Source organism: Neodiprion lecontei, chromosome 4 (genome assembly GCF_021901455.1).
Source record: "Neodiprion lecontei isolate iyNeoLeco1 chromosome 4, iyNeoLeco1.1, whole genome shotgun sequence".
NCBI classification, from domain to species: domain Eukaryota; kingdom Metazoa; phylum Arthropoda; class Insecta; order Hymenoptera; family Diprionidae; genus Neodiprion; species Neodiprion lecontei.
The window spans coordinates 3,882,812-3,902,297 of NC_060263.1; the positions used below are offsets into that span (position 1 = coordinate 3,882,812).

Sequence of the window (19,486 nt, forward strand, 5' to 3'; positions counted from 1 at the left end):
CGCGAATAAATTATGTACCTCACAACAAGCCAATAAAACTTCACTTTCCTTTTCCCGTGTATCAATTGAATCGGATTATTAGTATCTGCAATGGCGACCTCATCCTCCATTGAATAATTCTCAAGAGATTATATTAAAGCATAGGTGGAATCAACAAGGATCTCTTCGCGTTAGTGTGAATACGTGAAAAGTTGTTTGCTTGTTTTTTTTTCTTTTTTAATTTATTTCAAACGACATCTTATACTTTTCATACCACGGGTGAGTTATTTATGCAATTGGCAATAAAACCAAATAACGAAGTGAGAAGCGAACGTATCAAGTATAAGGTCAATTTATAGTGCCTGAAAATCAATGCCCGACACGTTTCACGGTTAGACGTGACTTGTTTTGGCTGGTTGTAAGATACAAAATTGTTCATTTGTAAAATACTAGAACCACATGTCATTGGAAATTCAATGTTAACGATTTGTGTACGTAACACTAATGCGTATGAGGTGATATAATTCGATTAAGATAGGGAAAAAACAATATATATATATATGTAGCTATCATCTATAAAATAGACAATTTATTTGGATCACGTGTTTACTCTAATTTCTTTCTTTTTTTTTTTTTACATATTCATCACGACGTATCACTTGTGGACAAAAGGTGAAACAACGTTTCGCGACTTGCGTTTATACACGAATAAAGAATTGATGAAAAATTCTACTAACGTAATACATGTGCTGAATAAAAAGAAATAGAATAAGAATAAGAAGAAAAAAAAGACAAGCGCTCCGCTCTGTCCATTGCACGGATATATCTAACCAGGTATCACATTAATAATAATTAACGTCATACATATCTCGCAAAGTTTAGCATCGCTTATTTTTCCCTTGTCTTAATGAAACCATATCGTTATGTGAAATTGTACATACATACATACATAATGATAATATGAACTGCAGTGGCAGTGAACAGTGCACGTGAATATTATAATTGCGGCGGCAGCAGCGGTAGCATTCAGCAACGACAGCGGCAGCAGCAACAGCGCAGTTATACACGTTAATACACGTTATACATAATATACGAACACGGCAGCATCTACCACAGCTAGTTGTCTTTTAATCGAAATGGATTTCATTTAATTAATTGTTTAAATCGTTTATTTTTTATTTTTTTCCTTTTTTTTTGTTTTTTTATTTTTTTGTTTTTTTTTTATTTTTACCCAAGGTTCTCGTATTTTTTGTTTTTTTTTTCGCTCCCCCTCGTCTTTTCTTCCTCCTTGTTCATTCGTATTCGCAAATTATCTTTCTGTCCTCCTCTTCGCATCGTCGAGTTATTTTTTCAACTTGTTTTTTTTTTTTTTTTTTTTTTTTTTTTTTAGAACAGCAACGCAACGGAGGGTTAAATTTTCTTCATATCCTCGCACGCACACGCACGCACGCACTCGCACACGCAATCTTTCTATCGTTGATTCCATCATTCATTTCGGGCGCCGTTTGCGACAAACAAGCGAGCTTTTTGAACTTCGCCGAGCGCCTAATACGTTTTACAATTAGGTATATATTTATAAGTTTGGCAGATATATACGTACGTATTCGCTATACGTGTATATACATTTAAACAAACGCACGCATACGCATTTACATATGTAATTTGTTATTTACTTGTGTGTTACATATTGTGTACACGTATTTGTAATACGTACGTATAGTCGAACCGTTCGCGATATTTTTTACGAGGAAAAAAAAAATATACATACGCGTATAATATACAATATATTATTATAAAAGAGAAGTATGTCGTCGATGAGGGTTTTGTTTTGTTCTTTTTTTTTTTCCTTTTTCCTTCCGTTTTCTTCTCTCTTTTCTGCGGGTGATGACTAGTTACAATATTACATATCGATTTACTAAAAATTGTGTGGAAAAGGGGTTTTTTTTTTTTTTTTTTTCGTTTTCTTTATATATATATAATAATAATAATAATATCGTATAATTTGTTTTTCACATCTCCTGTACAAAGTTCTTCAATTTCTGATAGTTTTTTTTTTTTTTTGTTTTGTTTTCATTTGTTCATTAGTTTTTATTTTATTTAATTTTCTTCATTTATTTAGTTTTAGTCGTAAACAAGACACACGAGGTAAGATTGCATTTAGTCCCGCACTTGAGTTCACTTCTTATTAAACATGTAATATAATATAATGCATGTGTGTGTGTAATTATATAACTTCGCAATGCTTGTGGCACATCGTATATATATATATATATATATATATATATATATATATATATATTTAAATTTTATTTTATTCTTCTTTATTTTCCCATTCAAATTCTTTGTATTCTTCTTTTTCTCTCCTACTTATCATTTATTTACCCACGGTTATTGCATACGCCGCTGCGGACTGTGTATGCGTGTGTAATACTCCACACGTAGTATCTTGAAATTTTCTGTTTTCGCTGCAATAACTCATATTATATAAACTCGTTTCACTGCACGCTGTTATTTCATAATTATTACGGCAATTCACTCGATCTCCGAATCACGAGAGAAGGGATTACCGATAATCGGCGATTAAGAACGGAACGAAAGAAGAACGCAACAAAAGACAGAAAAAAAAAAAAAACCAAAAATACAACCGAAAGTTGATTTGAAAAAATATAAACAACATTTTTACATTAATTTTCAGTCTCGACAATTGTGCCTGCGTACTGCAAATATACATGTATACGTACGTACACATCATTACGTAGCTTGTCGAAATAAAATAGTTGCAATTCATCAACATATATTATATATATACCTGTATAATCTGTTGTAATAATTTTAGCACGGTCTCAGATCAGCCCGTAAATTGCCGATAATTTTATGTTTTATCTACATAATAATTAAAGTATTATAATCATTCTATACACTATTCAATACCTAACTTTCAAATTGTCTTTCTTTCCTTCCTTTTCTTTAATTTTTTATCACGTTGCTTTGCTTCTTCGTTTTCTTTCTCACTGTTCCATTTTTATCTCTTTTTTTTTTTTTTTTTCTACCGCCACCGGGTATTATCAGTGCAGACACGCGGTTGCAGGTTGTAGCGTTCTACTTAAGAACCAATTCCTCATAGCATCACCACCTTCGTTAGGGTAATTTAAACTAGATAATTTCTTTCTTTGTTCGTTTTTTTTTTTTTTAAAATTTTTTTTTTAAATCATAAATCATTATTATTATTATCATTATTACTTTTATTCTTCTTCCGGTTACTCCCTTTTTTCCCTCCTGTATATTTCTTGCTCTTATCGGTTCTCTTTTTGTTTTTCATACACTGTCCAGTCAACTCAGTGTCACATTTTTCACCCATTATTATAACTGCTATTATTATATTATTTAGTATTATCAATATTAATAATATCATTATTATTACTGTACAGCTGTCCTTAGAATCTCGATATTTTTGCGAGACACTTCGCAGCGTGTAGCAGCCCTCGGACCGGAAATACTTTGCCAATTATTCTTCCCCTTCATTTCTCCGTAAATAATAACAAGTAGAAAAATGAAAATGACAGGGAGAAAAACGCGAGTACTTAGCGATGACGATAGAAAATAAAAAACCGTTCAACGTTGATTTCTGTCTGCGCTAACGGGGGAAAGGGGGGGGGGGGGGGGATGACGTGAAAAGAAAAACACTTCTTTTGCGTGACAAGAGAAAATTTTGAGAAAGTAGGTACATACGGTAATAGATGTAGGTATTTTTTGCGCGAGAAAACCAGCTCCGCTTTTATAACGTTTCAAAGGAATGAGAACGAAAAAATAAATTAATAAATAAATAAAATTATCTTTTTCGTCTGCGTCTTTTTCGTTTTTTGATATAGGTGTGTGTGTGTGTTCTTTTTTTTCCTCTAATTAAACGTTTTTTTCTTTATCAAGTTTTTCAATCATCATCGATGCATGAGAAACACCCTAAAGCATGGTGAAAACTTAAGACAAATCTAAATATATAAATATATATATATGTACATATGTATATATGTATATACGTATATATGTATATACATGAAATAACGGGGAAGATTTCGACGCGATTTCAACCAGTTTCATTTAGATGTAGGAGTAAGGTCCGTCGGTGAGGGCGCTACACAGCAACAGTCAGGAGGCGTCATCTTTCCCTCGGGCTCCTCTGCTCGGTCTGTACTCCAGACCCGGGTCGAACTGCATTAGAACGAATACCTGCGCGAAAATTGTATTTGAATTTTTACCACCTCAACCAGAGGATTTGATCGACGCTCAAGCGATATCGCACGGAATTTTTTTCGTTTGGCGGATGTAAAAGTGGAATATATCGACACGATGTAAGTTGAGGGTGGTGATATAGAATTTTGAAAAACGCGAAATTTTATCACAGAGTAATCACAAAATGTGTAAAGGTTCAAAGTATATAGAAAAACAAAATATTGAATAATCGGAATTCTATATCATTTTCACATATCTATCGGTATACTAATATACTTAGTTGAGTATGCTTCGTTTTTTTTTTTTTTTTTTGTATGCCTTTTATAAAAAAGATTTGATAAAAGAACTGATCGAAAATTCGACTAGATTCAACTTGACATTTTACTTTTTGTAACCCCGCTAGTGATTTTCTTTTCCTTTTCTTGTTAACCAGACTTACTGTGCATTTTATGTAATATATGTATAACATGTAATGTGTTTACCTGATCTGTTGGTAACAGAGTAAAGTCGTCAGGTGGATTGGTGATGACGTATCGTTTCGAAGATGCGTCGCAGGATGAACTCGTGTCGCGAAACCTAAACGCGCGGTGAGGAAGCATATGGAAAAGTGTTAAGAATAGTGGATACTGAGGAGTGGTAGTTTGCGTTACAATTCGACAAGCTGAATAATTAACAGTACGGATAAAACAAAAAAAAAAAAAAAAATGGAACCAGTAGCAGCTAACTAAAAAAAAGTAAAAAATATGTGTAAAAAAAAAAAAAAAAAACAACAAATAACTGTTTCAAAAGAAAGAAAAAAAACACAATCAATACGACAGACTAAAGACTAAATAAATTGGCGATCAAAAATTCAAAAATGATATTTTTTGGATGAGCAAAACTTACAAACATTGTTTGTTCGGTTTTTTTCGTTTCTGTTTTTTTTTTTCATAGGCTTTTGCATTTTCTTACTTTTACGCAAAACTCTGCACACGCGTGTATATCGGTGCTGCGTAGCGAGATGCAAACAAAAACAAATGCAAAATACAAAATTTGTGCGCATTATGCATATATATATATACTCACAATATATGTATATATACATGTATGTTTTATATACATGTATATATATATAAAAAAAGATATGAGGAAACAAATTGTACAATACAATATATAGTATAATGTTGACAAAAAAAATGGATAATTGTCTATATGTATACGCAGCAGTATGTGTGACATACATAAAAGACGTAACGTATATTAGACAATATATATATATATATATATATTGTGATATATTGTATATAAGAAATAGAAAATCCAATAAATACCATCGAGATAAAAAAAGTCCGGTACCTGTACCTGTACAGACCAATGCACAGCATTCCATACGATTTTAATGCCGCGACAAAGAGGTCGCCGTACTTGCCACCTTCGCCGTACTGAGCCAACGGCCCGTCGTACAACGATATTTGACCCACCCTGCACCGGTCCCGATTCGAAAGACTGTCCGCCGTGCTGAAGAAGAGGGTCAGTGGGAAATGAGTGTAAATAATAACAGAAGAGACGGGAGAAATTTTACTTTTTCAATACACCGGGATCGTGGCAAAGAGTATAAAAGATCTGGAGGAATACTTTCTCCAAATCTGAAGCGAATCTTTCAATTTTACGACTTATATCCGTCGGGTGGAATCTAATTTACTAACGGAATTGCAGCGGTTCATTTCGGCTCCATTTCGAAATGGTTTTCGGAGCTCCTCGAAATGACAATCCGAAGTTGCCAGAGTAAAAATATCTCATCTCCGACTGAATTTTCTAACAAGGAAGGTGTCCAAGGTCGATCTCTCCGATTTGATTTCTCTGACAATATGTCACGGTAGACTAAAAATTAAGCGAAACGTATTTTATTTATTTCTTTTTTTTTTTTGATCTGCCACTGGACACTCTAAGGGAGTGAAACCACCCTCCAAAGTAAAGTATGTCAAGGGGCGATTTGGCAGTTGTTTGTTTTTAATTGAGAAAGTTTCATTTTTCGACTTGGGATAACTTCCATGTAAGTATCTAGTATATTATAACCGAGAAAAATCACTTCCAGGTGTACAGTGCAAGTATTGAAAAAGGAGATGGGCAACAATGGCTCTGAAAGTAATAAAGCTCCACCTGTATCCTCCTCTGAGCCCAGCACCTTCGGCAAGAATCAGTTCCAACTCGGGAGTCGCCCCTCCGGTGATGAGGGATCGAATCAACGTCAACGCGTTCTGATTGAAGTACGTCTGAAACGATTCTCGATTTGAGCACCAGGCGTTCGTTTTTGTCAGTGAAAAATAACAATATGTCGAGGGAAACTAACCGTTGACATGAGGGAATCCAAAACGCTGACTGCGAAGGCTGTGCCGCAGGCGAAGGGCTGCGTCAGGTAAAGTTCAGTGTCCGGATCGTCGTCATCGTCCTGGTCGAGAAACTGGACGTTGCTGTCGTTCACCAATTCTTAAATATAACGGACACGGAATGACGGTCGAATTTGAGTGATCCGGATACGGTATAGAAATTGCGTTTAAACGTTCAGAGTTTCTCAGCTTACCGGTGATCATCGGCACGTTGGCGCCGTAGACGGATCCTCTTCTTTGTAGAACTATCGGACTGCCAACTGGAACGATCGAACGATATTTGAACAGCGCGATTGAGTTCGGAGCACACTTGACGTAACGTCGGATAAAAACGATCATATTTTCCAATCGATCTTGAGCACGGTGTCACGTGACCGATTCAATACCATTTACAAGTATCGGGACAATTTTTTATCGACAGTAAGAATTTGTTTGGAAGTTATCGCAAAATGATCGTGCCGTTGTCAGAAAATGCGATCTGGTCGGCTACGGTTGAATAAAAAATGTACAAATTTTTTATCAATTAATTTCGTCGCGAGACGGGCGTCGTTTGAGGTTACATTTTGCAAACTATTCGATTATGAATTCATGCAGTAACTGATCGGTCCTAATTGATCGGAACGCACTTGCTAGCATCAAAATGATCATATAGCGTGAAAAATGTTAAATCTACCCGATGTTGGATGGAAAACAGGGATCGGATTCTCATGTAAATATTTAAAACCGTCACGTGACCCCGTGCTCAAGACACGTGGAACAGGGCTCTGCTGATTGTCAAGGGAGCCCGGCCAGAATTGCAGGACGAACCTTGACTCAGTACGCCGATAGTGTCGTCGAAGGTCATGGCCTTGATGTTGAGGGACGCGAGGATGGCCTCCTTGTCGGCGAGGGTGGGGTCATCGTTGCTAGGCACTTTAGCCGACAGAATGCAGCACATGTCGCAAAGGTTGACATTCACGGCCCTGAGATCCGCTCTGCTGAGCGGCGAACCCTGAAACAACAAGGAAGGACATGAGGTGACGACGAAGCGTAGAGGGAGGACCGAGGGGTTGATTACACATCGATTTGATGGACGCCTCGTTTCAAGATTACAAATATTTGAAAATTTTTCAGGAAATTCAAAAGATTTTGAAGGATTTTAAAGGATTTTCAAAGATTTCAAAAAATTTCAAAAAACGACAGATGATTTCAGAGGATTTCAAAAGGTTACAAGAAACTTGGTGGAATTTTGAAGGATTTCAAGAATTTCAAAATATTTCGGGGATTTCAAAGGATTTCAAGAGATTTCATGGGATTTCAAGGATTTCAAAGAACTTTAAAAGATTTCAGGGATCTCGAAGGATTTCAAAAGATTACTAGAGACTTGATGGGATATCGGGGAGATTTTTTAAAATGGAAAATTTCAGCGATTTCTAAGGATTTCAGGAGGTTTCGAAAGATTTCAAGGGATTTCGAAGTATATTTTCAAAAGAAAACTTCACAGTTTTCAAAAGATTTCAAGGATTTCAAAAGATTTACCGATGATTTCAGCGGATTTCAAAAAATTTCAGGCATCTCGAAAGATTTCAAAAGATTTCAGGGATCTCAGAGGATTTCAAAAGATTACCAGAGACTTCATGGGATATCAAAGGATTTTTTGGAAGGGAAAATTACAGCGATTCCTAAAGATTTCAGGAGATTTCAAAGATTTCAAGGGATTCCACAAGATTTCTGTAAAAGTGTACACCAGATTTCACGAGCGATCAACCCCTCGGGGAGGCCCGAGGCTCGCGAGTGTCGTTTCACTCACGTTCAGAACCGATATCTTGGGGAGATTCTGCAGCATCTTCCACTCCCGCCGTATATAGTCAACGGCACCGACTATAACTACATGTTTAAGCTCGTGGTAGTGAAAATTGGAAGCTCTCAGTGGCATTACTAGGTTTCTCAGTCCGATCAGGGGCGAGTCCGGATCGGCGAAGAGGCAGACGACTACGTGCCCGTTCAGCACCGTCATCGCCGCCTGGTTCCGGTCCAGGATACAGTCTTCGAGGTTTCGCGCCGGGCTCCAGTGGAACATTCCGGTCGAGTCGTACTTCATCTCCGTCTTCTCAAAGTCGAAGTCCTTGGCCTGGTCGTCGGCTATCCCGACCTGGAGACCCCCGTTGTTGTTCACGTTGTTACCGCCCGAGCCCCGGCTCGTCGGCCTGAAACGAATGCGCCGGAAATGTTTTACCGATCCGTCGGTGCTCTCCTGATAATAGATATCATTATACTCGACGTTCGATCTAGCGGAAGAGACTCGTCACGCGGTAAAAGTGCGTAACAAAGTACAAAAAAGAAAGAGAAAAAAAAAAACACATAATTATGCTCGTTCTTCGTACCCTTGGAACGTAATCCCGAAATCCATACACGTGAATTCTCGTCTTCGTTAAAAATCCGATCTTCGCGATATGTGGAAAAATTTAAATTAAGGCTACCCGTTCACAATACGAAAAATTTTTAACGCATGCAGGAAATTTTCTTATCGTTCGTTTTTTACACCTTCTATTATTTATATACTTTTCATCGCCAATCAGTTTACCCGATATTCGACTCTACGATACCTTTTTCCATATAGCACACATGTGGCGTAAGGGTAGAGTTTTAGGAAAGTTTTACAAAAGCGACAAAGGCATGCAAGATATTGTTATCATACGTACATACGTACGAATCAAGAAACGCGGGCTGTTTAGCTACTGTATACATTGGCATACAATAGAGTGTGCAAGCAGTACGTAATGCAACGTATTAATCGTTAAAGTGGTTAGATGTACCAACGTATCACAAAAACACAGACGGATTTTTTTTTTCTCTCCACCTACAACGTATACAACGTATATACAATAATGACAATAATAACAATAATAAGAAATAAGTTTTTTAAAAAAAATAAAAAATAAACCAACAACAGTGTTAACAGCATAAGCGTACATGAGTTTTTTGACTTCGTAGGCGAGATGGTAACCAGAGTATGCAGATTCCTCTTGCGATCTGGAATCAGAAGGTGTGATTTCACGTTGGTCCCTCCTAATATATGTACATGTATAGTTACGACAGCTCAATCTCTGCGTGACATAACATCCTCCGATTATTCAATTTACATATTCAGATAGTATACGGGAATGAATCGTGTGGATATGAATGACGGGGCGGGGGGAGAAGGGATGAAAAGAATTTAATTTTTTTTACGTAACCATTGCTCTTTACGTTTGAAGTGCAGGTGTTTTTTTTTTTTTTTTTTTTTACTTTTTAATGAAAATCGCAGTAATTTGAGAACGAGATGAACATAAACAAGCATATAATGAATTCAGGATTGCAACAAAGCTGAACGTATAGGTATACCATTAGTGAGCTTGAAAATAATAAACGCATGTGTAATTATGACAACAGTGATGATAATGATAATTATGAAAAATGTATTTGCAATTTAAGTATAATTGCATGCTTTTTTTTTTTTTAACTTGGTTTAACAGGGTTTATTGTGTAAAATTGCAGTTCAGTCAGTTTGGCTGTTTTTTGGTGCAAAAAGTTATTAATTAAGATTATTCATCGTACAGATGCACTCGTCGAAAATCGAGAAATTCATTACTATAAGCCTGCAGCGAGGAGGTATGTCTATGTTACGCATTTAGTAGATGTAGATGTACAGAATGATTATCTATCGATAGAATGCCGCGTCATCTGCTACGATTTAATGCGCACGCGCAACAATTCGAGAGCGATTGTTTGTCAGGGTGACCAACCGTCGTCGACGTAACCTCAAAAATTTTCACAGTCGTCATCGACAGTTGCGTTCAACGCCAACAGCTGACAAAATTTTTCAGGTTACCCGTCGTTCGAATTTATGACCGTTGGTCGCCCTGCCAAACAGCTGCTCTCAAATTTTAGCGCATGCGCATTCAACTATGTAGCAGACGACGGACCATTTCGTCGATAAATAATCACTCTGTATACTGTACACTGGGAAAAATTTCATTTGTTATAGTTACTAGAAAATATTGCTAATATGGTTATCGTTTCAGTAACGGTTCAAATATTCGTTGGAATCACGTAGCAATGTTGTACAAGTAACTATTTAGTGTTAGATTAAAGTTATCGATACTAAATTTTCTGATTATCGCAACTTTGAATCTCTTTATTTTCGGTAATAATAATCAAAAAGAATAATCACAAACGCTAGATTTTCTGGTTACAGCTACAAAACTCGTTATCACTTTGTACCCGGAACTATATTTTTCGACTACAGTACAGAATAAAAATAGTTTCTAATATCTGTAGAGTAATGACGACTGGAAATTTCTCTCGGTATACAGAATCATTATACATCGATATGCGTGTATAATTGTAACAGAAATATGAGAGAGTGAGTGAAATACATTTTCAATGTGTAAGATTCCTGTAATATTATATAACAAGATATTGCTACCAAGCAATATATAGCAGTTTAAAAAAACTGTATGTATTTAATGTTCTCTTCTTTAAATAAAATTTTATGCAATTTATTTTCAATCATAATCATTTTCACGTATCCGTACTGTAAAATTTCAATCGATAATAATGACTTTCGTCTATTAGAAAAGAAGAATGGTGGGTATTGAGAGTATAATATATTTCACCTATGAAAGTACCATCGCCTGATTTTCAAACGAGGTACGCCAATAATTCAATGTTAAACAATTGCCTGGTGTTTAAATATTCTCAGGTAATATCGACCGATGAATGGCTTAACTGCTTCTACTGCAGGATGAAAAATTTACCGCGCGTTACATGTATAATCAAGTGACGAGGGATAAAAATGAAGAGTTGAAGAAAAAAAGAAAAAATTTACTTACGGGATGCTCGTACTTACCTCTGGTTGTTGTACGACTGGTTAGGACTGGACAAACTATCGTTCGGCGTTCTGTTCACGTTCGGTTTCACCTTGTTCACTTGCTTCGTCGAATTCATCAGCGTCATGCCGACCGAATTTCGATGATTTCTCATCGCTGGAATAAAAAAGGACGAATTTAATCCCCGTATTTTCTTTTTTTCTTATTTTTTTTTTTTGTAATTTTATTCAATCAATCGAAAATCGTAACAACTTTCAACTCACCGTTTAGATCGTCTCGTTCTCGGCTTATCTCACCTACAACGAAGAAATCGATAATTATACAGCGACTCGATACCGATGATTTTACCAGCTAATCATACAAGTGCAAGCCACAGTGCGTTTATTAATTTTTTAACATTGTTTTCAGGATTATACTTCCATCGAAAAACGAACTTTCCAACTAATCGCCGTTATTACATGTGCCAAAATTCTATGATTGTGAGTTTCAAACGCGATCCGGGGTAGTGCTGATTAAATTATTTAAATGTGCATACAGTGTACGCGATTTCTGATTTTTTAATTACATTTATATAATATATACCTATGTAAAACTATTATCTTCGTTGAAATTGAGTGAAAAAAAAAAACAAAAAAAAAAAAAAACCGTATGTCTGTCAAGAAGGGTTTGCATATACACCTCGCGATTAAGGCCACATCGTGATGAAATAAAAAACTTCACTGCAGCGAATTTGGCGGTGTATAAAAACGACAAATGGGAAAATTAAATATTTTTTCACCCTGTTCCGAGGAGTGTATATACATACCCCTTTGACCTGGCCCCAAAATAATAATTCGTACAGTTTACTACAGAACTACAATTTTACTGTATAATAATCTACTTGTGCATCCATTCGATTTCTTTATTTATATTCGGTAATTTTTTTTTTTTTTTTGTCGATTTTTTTGTTGCGTTTTCGTCGTTTCAAATTTCATTATTTACTTTCTCCCTTCCTCAAGTCAATCAAGCGCTTTGCATGCAAACGATCAATTATCACATTAAAACACAACACTACGTATTTAGATAAAAACGTTGTATACGATCACAGATATTATGTTGAAACGTCATATTTTGTCTGCGGTCAAATTAAAACAACATGCGAGTTAATAAAACGTATTTCAATGTAACAAACATAAACGATTACAGTAACAAATTCACTTTTTACAACCTATTAGATTATTTCCTTTTTCCGTTCCTTTTTTTTTATACTTCATTTTTTTTTAAATTTTTTTACTTCTTTCCTCTGAATTCGAAACCGATACGGACCATTCTCTCTCTTTCGATGTAAACTATCATCGTCGTCCCGTAGAGGAGAATTGAACAAATTCCGTTGAGCTTCAACCGGCGAAAAATCTCCCCCCCACCCTCCAAAAAAATAAATGAATTTAAAAACTGAAAAGTTGTGAAATTGTAGTGAAAGCTTGCTGCATGCACGTGTGCAGATTGTTCCATAATTATAATAACCGCTTTGCGACTCGAGCCGTACAAAATTGATATAAGAAAATATTGCGGTGAATATACGAGCTGTCTTTGTTGAGTGAATAAAAATTCATTTTATAATTATAAATATATATATATATAGGTATATATTTATTCATATACGTTTATACGCGGTACGAATGGTGGGAAAGCGGGTTGCGGGAGCTTAATTTTCAAGCTGCTGCGACAGGTACGAATGAGAGAGAGGTGTGACTGTACCTCGCACGTGAACCATCTTGGGTAGTTCTGGCGGAGTGAATGTGGGGGGAGGATGGTGGTCGTCTGTAACAAACCACTACACATATTAGCTACCCTATCCTATTTATCCACTACTTATACACTAGTTTACCGGAATTGTAAATCACCCTCAGATATGGAAAAAAAAAAAAAGAAAAAAAAGCTGATATAATATTGATTTTGACAAATTTTTCACAAGTTTTTCATTTCATCATCTGCCAAAATTTCCCACACAAGCAGCAGTTATAAAATTGATTCAAGATATTCTCCTTCTACTTTCAAATAATTTTAATTTTAAAAACGCAACGACCAGACGAGAAAAATTATTCTTGCAGATTTATTGTTTTTTCTTTCTTTTATTTCATCCTAATTTTTATATCGCACCAAAACTAACCAACTCGTATAGTAACGAGATTGTTGAGCGCAAGAGTCGGAATCGAATATTAAACGAGCTCAAAAATTTATTTGCAATTTTATTATTCATTTAATCATTCATTTGTACGTTATAACCCGAGCTGCTTGTGTAGAAGACAAAAAAAAAAAAAAAACAATTGATCGCAAAACACGAGAAAAAATATGGAATTAGAATTTCATCGGATATATTTCCTGCGCGATCGTGAAATCGTGATTTATGCTATACTCGTGTCGTGCGAAGACTGTTTTTTTTTTTTTTTTTTTTTGCCGTTTTTCGATTTTCTTCTCCTACAATTTTTCAAGGTATTTGTACATATACATAATATATGTATACTATGTATAGGTAGGTGAACAATAATCATATGTATATAAAAATTAAAATGCATCGTGCAAATTCTTAACCATCGTAAATATAAAAATATTATAGATAAATCTACGATATCGTTATATTGAAGCATAGATTATGAAAAATAGAAATGCAAAATTGAAAATTCTTTATCCTCTACTTTCGTTTCTCGATATTCTAGAAAAGAATACAGAGTATGTTTAGAAATATTGTAAACTACATCGAGCATGCTCTATGTATACGGAATGAAGAGTAAAAACGCATTTTGCACACAAAATTGCAGCTACATGTTAATTCAAACTCATTATTCATGGTATGTATACTACGGTAAGAAAATAGCGTGCGCATACCTAATACATTTGTACATTGTGCGTACATCGTATAATACTGAAAATAATGTCTACTACGATAGATTCATGCGACGTACGGAGAAAAAAAAAAAAAATATATATATATATATATATATATATAATTTGTGCGCAGCTATACATACGTATTAATGATAATACAAATATAAGCGGTGAAAATCGTATTTAAGTGCGTTATAGAAAATTATCCGTGAATCAAACGTGTAATATATCAGAGTAGGTATATATAATTTATATATGTATATACAAATCAGGTATAAGGTATATATAGCGAGGTAGACGCATTAGCAGGTATGTAGGAAAATAGCGGTCAAATTTGTTGTTTTTTTTTTTTTTTGTTTCTTTCATGGCAGCATCAAACAATATTGCAGTACAAAAAAGAGAAGAGAGAGAGAGAGAGAGAGGAAGTAAGAAAAAATGAGAGGAATAGATAGATAGATAGATAAATAGATAGATAGATAGATAGATAGATAGATAGAGATGGGGAAAGTAAGAGAGAAAGACAGAAAAAGTTAGGCAGAGTGTAAGAAAATTAGTACAACTATTAAATGTTATATAAGGTATATATAAGGTACATAGGCGATATATATGTATATATACATAGTTACTCACTGCCAGGATTTTTTTTTTTATTTTTCTTTTTTTTCTTTTCTTTAATGGTGCGGGATTGCGGGAGAAAGGAATATAATCTTACACGGCATAATCTCGCTATATAATACACAGTTCTGCGCATTTACCAGGATACTGTTGTGCAACATGTCGTTGTTGTTATTGTTGTTGTTTATTTCAATTTTTTTTCTCATCCTTTTTGCAACGCAAAAATACGACGACGAAGATGATTGCGACGAATGATGATGGCGGATGAAAATTTTTAAGAAATGGAAAAAAAAAAAAAAATTGAGCACATCGTTCTTCAATTTGGCCGACGATGAGTGTATATTCATCGGTATGATTTCGTACAAATTAAAAAACATTGCAAGTTTTCCCCCGGTAAATGTGCAAAATTGTTTTTATTCGTGTGTTTCATTTTTTTTTTTTTTTTTTATTTTACTCAAGTGGGGCGGGGGGCGATTTCTTTCTTCAACTGTCACAGACGTTGGTACAAGTGAATGCTAAACTCAGGTATAACTCAATGGGGCAGTGACAGCGTTGTACTGTAATTGATGACTGTTTATAACATGGGAAAATCCTACACCGCATACGAACATCAGAAAACGTACAAGATGTGTCGGATAAAAAATTTCATCCTGCAGCATTTAATGACGCAGGTATATCGCATTTGAATAATGTTACTTTCACATATGTAACAATAAGTATTTAAGTGTAGTAATGGTTGGGTGGTTATACAGTTGTTGTTTGAACGGAACGAAACTAGAAAAAAATCAAAGTCAAGAAAAACAAAAAAAAAAAAAAAAGAGAAAAAAAAACTTATGAACGACAAATAAACGTATAATAAAAAGGAAACGCACAACGAGTGATAACGATTATAATACGTATAAGGTAAAGTGAAAGATAAAGAGGTTGCGTTTGCCTCTTCAAACTTACTTGCATACGAGAAGTCCTCGCCTACGTAGTAGAGGACGGAAGGTAACAGGCAGAGATAGATAGACATACAGACAGTTAGTATATATGCGTATAATAAATACACACGATTTCGACGTTTATAAGATATATACATGTATATACTATACGTATACACGTAGTTTTAATACGTATACGTATATGAATACATAAATAATAATATCCGATACGTGTATGATTTAATCGAACTTATGTGTAATAATAACGATGATAATAAATAATAAGGGGGAGGGGGGGGGGGAGGGATATGAATGTAAATCAACGACGTATATGTATGTATATAATTAATGTATGTATGTACGAAGTTTCGCGTGTTTGATTTTTTGCTATCTTGTTCTAACGAAATGATACAATCATCGTCTGAACGGTTACATTATTATATGTATCTGATATAATATGCGGTAGGAGAGAAAAATCTTCCATCAATTGTATTACGGTAAGAACAGTACGAAAATTTATACGCAACTGGTAAGTATTGATTTTTTTTCATCATCGGGCAAATTTTTAACATATGCATATATAGAAATATGTTGGATACGATTGATGGTGGTGTCTTTTTTCTTCTTTTTTTTTTTTTTTTGTCTTTTTTCTTATTCCCACACACCGCATACGCACGCAACTAACCAACTTTTCCGATTTTCACTTTGATCTGAAGCATTGACAACTAAAACTCCATCAGGCTTGCGACAACGATAAATTTTACCTGACCTGAATAACACGCACGTACAATGTACAAAGTTTTTTAACGAAATGAAAAAAAGAAAAAAAAAATATATATATATATATGTAATGCGTAACAAGACACCGATGCATAAGAAAAATATACACGTACGTATAATATTTATGTAATTGATATGCTAATATAAAAGACTATATGACATTTAGAAAAAAAAAGGAGAAGAAAAGAGAGAAAAAAAAAAAAAAAAAAACTAACGTAATACGCTTCCGGAATTGATGAATAGTAAATATTGAAATCGATTATCCTTGGGTCGTTTCTGAGTTTTACCTTCGTCTTTTTTTAACCCTCACGTTTTGCCGACAACGATTAAAGAAAACCATCTAACGAAAAATACACTCACAAACCTTGATACAATAAACAAATTGTTAACTACATTCAAACAACAGTTATATATATATATATACATATGTATGTATGTAATAACGTGAACCAAGTTAGTTGCAGGAGTTTTTAACGTAAAAACGACGAGGAAAAGTGAAGTGAACGACCAGAAAAAAAAAAAAGAAGGAAAACAGAAAATAAGATATAAAAATCAAACGACAACAGCGAGAAAACCAAAATATACACATCGTAAAATACGTGTCGAAAGAACCTTAAGGATGAACAAATAATTTTAAAAAAAATAAACGATAAAACACCACATCAATACGGCGCAAACACTATAATATATTTAATTAAAAATGTTATTACTACGCTGGGGCCAATTTTTCTTTTAATTTTATCTTTCTTTCTTCATCTTTCGTTACTAACTAATCTATGTTATATTACCGACGTTGTTACAGTAATATTTATTGTTTTTTTTTTAGAGAGATACCGTTTGTCCATCCATACTCTACACATGTATAAAATTTCGCGAGTAAGCCTCCCTGCACGTTTATAAAAATCAACCTAGCAGAGTTGTGTTAAATTTTTGCAATCGCAAGAATATTTCGATAGTACGACGATTTTTGTTAATACGCAGATATAGTTAATTATGCCTTCAATTCTCGTTATTGCAGGCATAATCGTTTTTTTTTTTTTTTTTTTTTTCATTTTGTCCTGAAAACGAACGGGGCTAGAAAATACATTGTTATTACGGTTTATTTTTCGTTGGTATACAATACCGATATACCTACGACTGTATCGTATGATAAAATATACAACGAAAATGAAGATGAGCGTGATTGTGAGATCCTTGATCCAAACAACAACAGATACGTTAAACAAACCACAAAATAAACAATACGAAGTATGGACGTAACGCGAACTGCGATCGGGATGTTAGAACTGCTTAGGAAGTAATTTAAGAACTTAAGTTGGGCACAATTTTTTTTAACAATCGACAAACGATTTACGAAGAATAATTCATAATCAACGAATGAAACGAACTATTGCTAATCAGAATCTCAACAACCGGTGTAAGTGTTCACCGTTCAAACTAATTAAACGATGTTGTTTATCTGAATTTGTTAACACGTAATGCAAAGTCTTCGCGTTTGATATTACAGGCGTTTTGAATCTTTTTCCCGTGCAGTCAAGGTAACTTTTTCATTCGTCGTACATGCCGAGTGAGACGTTCCAAGCCTTTGTTTATTTTTTTGATTCTGCTACGAAGAAGCGAATTTCGAAACCTTTCCGTTAATTTGTTTGTTCAATACGGGGAAAAAAAAAAAAAAAAAATTTTTTGACTTTGCTGGGTCGGTAAATGTAGGAATACTCAATGACAGAAATTACAGTCTCTAATCGATACAACCAAATCGTAAGAAATCTATTAACTAAACAAAAAATTTCACGATATAATCAAGTTTCCGTTATTATAAACAGAGCACATTATAAGTAGGGCCCGGATAATTATGCATTAAAAATTACAAAACATCTTCATACAATACAGACTTGCATTTTCTGTCTACGAAAATCAAACCTCATACAAAGAATACCAAATAACCAATGAAAATAATATAAACATAAAATATTTATAATTACATATTAATCCGGTGTCCTAATTAAAACCATACACTAATGTAAAATCGGCGTTTCAATCGTACGTATAAAAACTGTTAAAAACATCTCGACTCTCCGAAGAACAAACGAACTCCGATCTAATCAAGCCACGAATACGTACGATAAAATTTCTCAAACGGATCGTTTTAAATCATCCGATGTGCATCGATTCTTCCCGACAACGAAGGGATCTACGCAACGGGTCTTAACGAGTAGCGACAACGACGACAATGACGATAACAGTAATGACAGGAATGACAGTAATAATGATTGTAACAATAACAATAATAACAATGATAATAATAATGATAATAATAATAATACACCGGGAACACACGAGACACAATTCTACTCTCAGTGATACGTACTTGCTCGTCCGACCATCTGAACAGCCCTCACGCCCTTCCGGAATGTGGCCACTGCCCGAATGGAGAAGAGAACCAGAGCTGTTAGTCTTCACATCAACAAATTAATTTCAGCGTAGATTCGGGGGCGTGGTTGGGTTTTTGTTTTTTTATTTTTTTTTTTTTTTTTTATTTCATTTTTTTTTCTCTCTCTCTCTCTCTCTCCCTCGCTCCCCCTCAAACGACGTCATTTTCATTTTTTTCATTTTCCGTTTCCGTTCTCCCATTTCAATCACATTTCGATCGTTACTAATTTTGTCGGTCGATTGTTTTTTTTTTTTTTTTTTTTTTGTCATCCCCGCTTGGTCTCTTTTTTTTCTCTCTCTCCACTTCGTTTCTCACATACGCATCATCGCGCCTCTTCCAAGTAACGCCGTATATGTTTTCATACGTATATATTACAGAACATATTATGGGTATACAGGCAGGGGTCTTTGGTCTTTGCTCTTATGCTCTTTGCTTTTTTTTTTTTAATTT

At 34.7% G+C, this 19,486-nt stretch overlaps 1 protein-coding gene across 49 annotated transcripts in view; it reads right to left on the bottom strand.

The window, feature by feature from the left end:
- The window catches only part of LOC107222996 (calcium-activated potassium channel slowpoke), a 134,030-nt gene that overhangs the window by 19,834 nt on the left and 94,710 nt on the right, over positions 1 to 19,486 (bottom strand). For 17 of the 49 annotated variants that reach the window (XM_046737872.1, XM_046737873.1, XM_046737865.1 and 14 more), the window contains 15 exons: positions 18,974 to 19,024; positions 15,851 to 15,871; positions 13,160 to 13,222; positions 11,686 to 11,718; positions 11,443 to 11,578; positions 9,525 to 9,584; positions 8,362 to 8,758; positions 7,380 to 7,563; positions 6,767 to 6,832; positions 6,536 to 6,672; positions 6,346 to 6,458; positions 5,542 to 5,703; positions 4,689 to 4,782; positions 3,220 to 4,203; positions 1,993 to 1,997 (listed from right to left, as the gene is read on the bottom strand). In XM_046737872.1, coding sequence (XP_046593828.1) covers positions 4,123 to 4,203; positions 4,689 to 4,782; positions 5,542 to 5,703; positions 6,346 to 6,458; positions 6,536 to 6,672; positions 6,767 to 6,832; positions 7,380 to 7,563; positions 8,362 to 8,758; positions 9,525 to 9,584; positions 11,443 to 11,578; positions 11,686 to 11,718; positions 13,160 to 13,222; positions 15,851 to 15,871; positions 18,974 to 19,024 — 1,598 coding nt within the window. In that variant the 3' untranslated portion in view covers positions 1,993 to 1,997; positions 3,220 to 4,122. The remainder of the gene's footprint in view (positions 1 to 1,992; positions 1,998 to 3,219; positions 4,204 to 4,688; positions 4,783 to 5,541; positions 5,704 to 6,345; positions 6,459 to 6,535; positions 6,673 to 6,766; positions 6,833 to 7,379; positions 7,564 to 8,361; positions 8,759 to 9,524; positions 9,585 to 11,442; positions 11,579 to 11,685; positions 11,719 to 13,159; positions 13,223 to 15,850; positions 15,872 to 18,973; positions 19,025 to 19,486) is intronic. The other 32 variants (XM_046737898.1, XM_046737906.1, XM_046737907.1 and 29 more) reach the window with 15 other exon arrangements.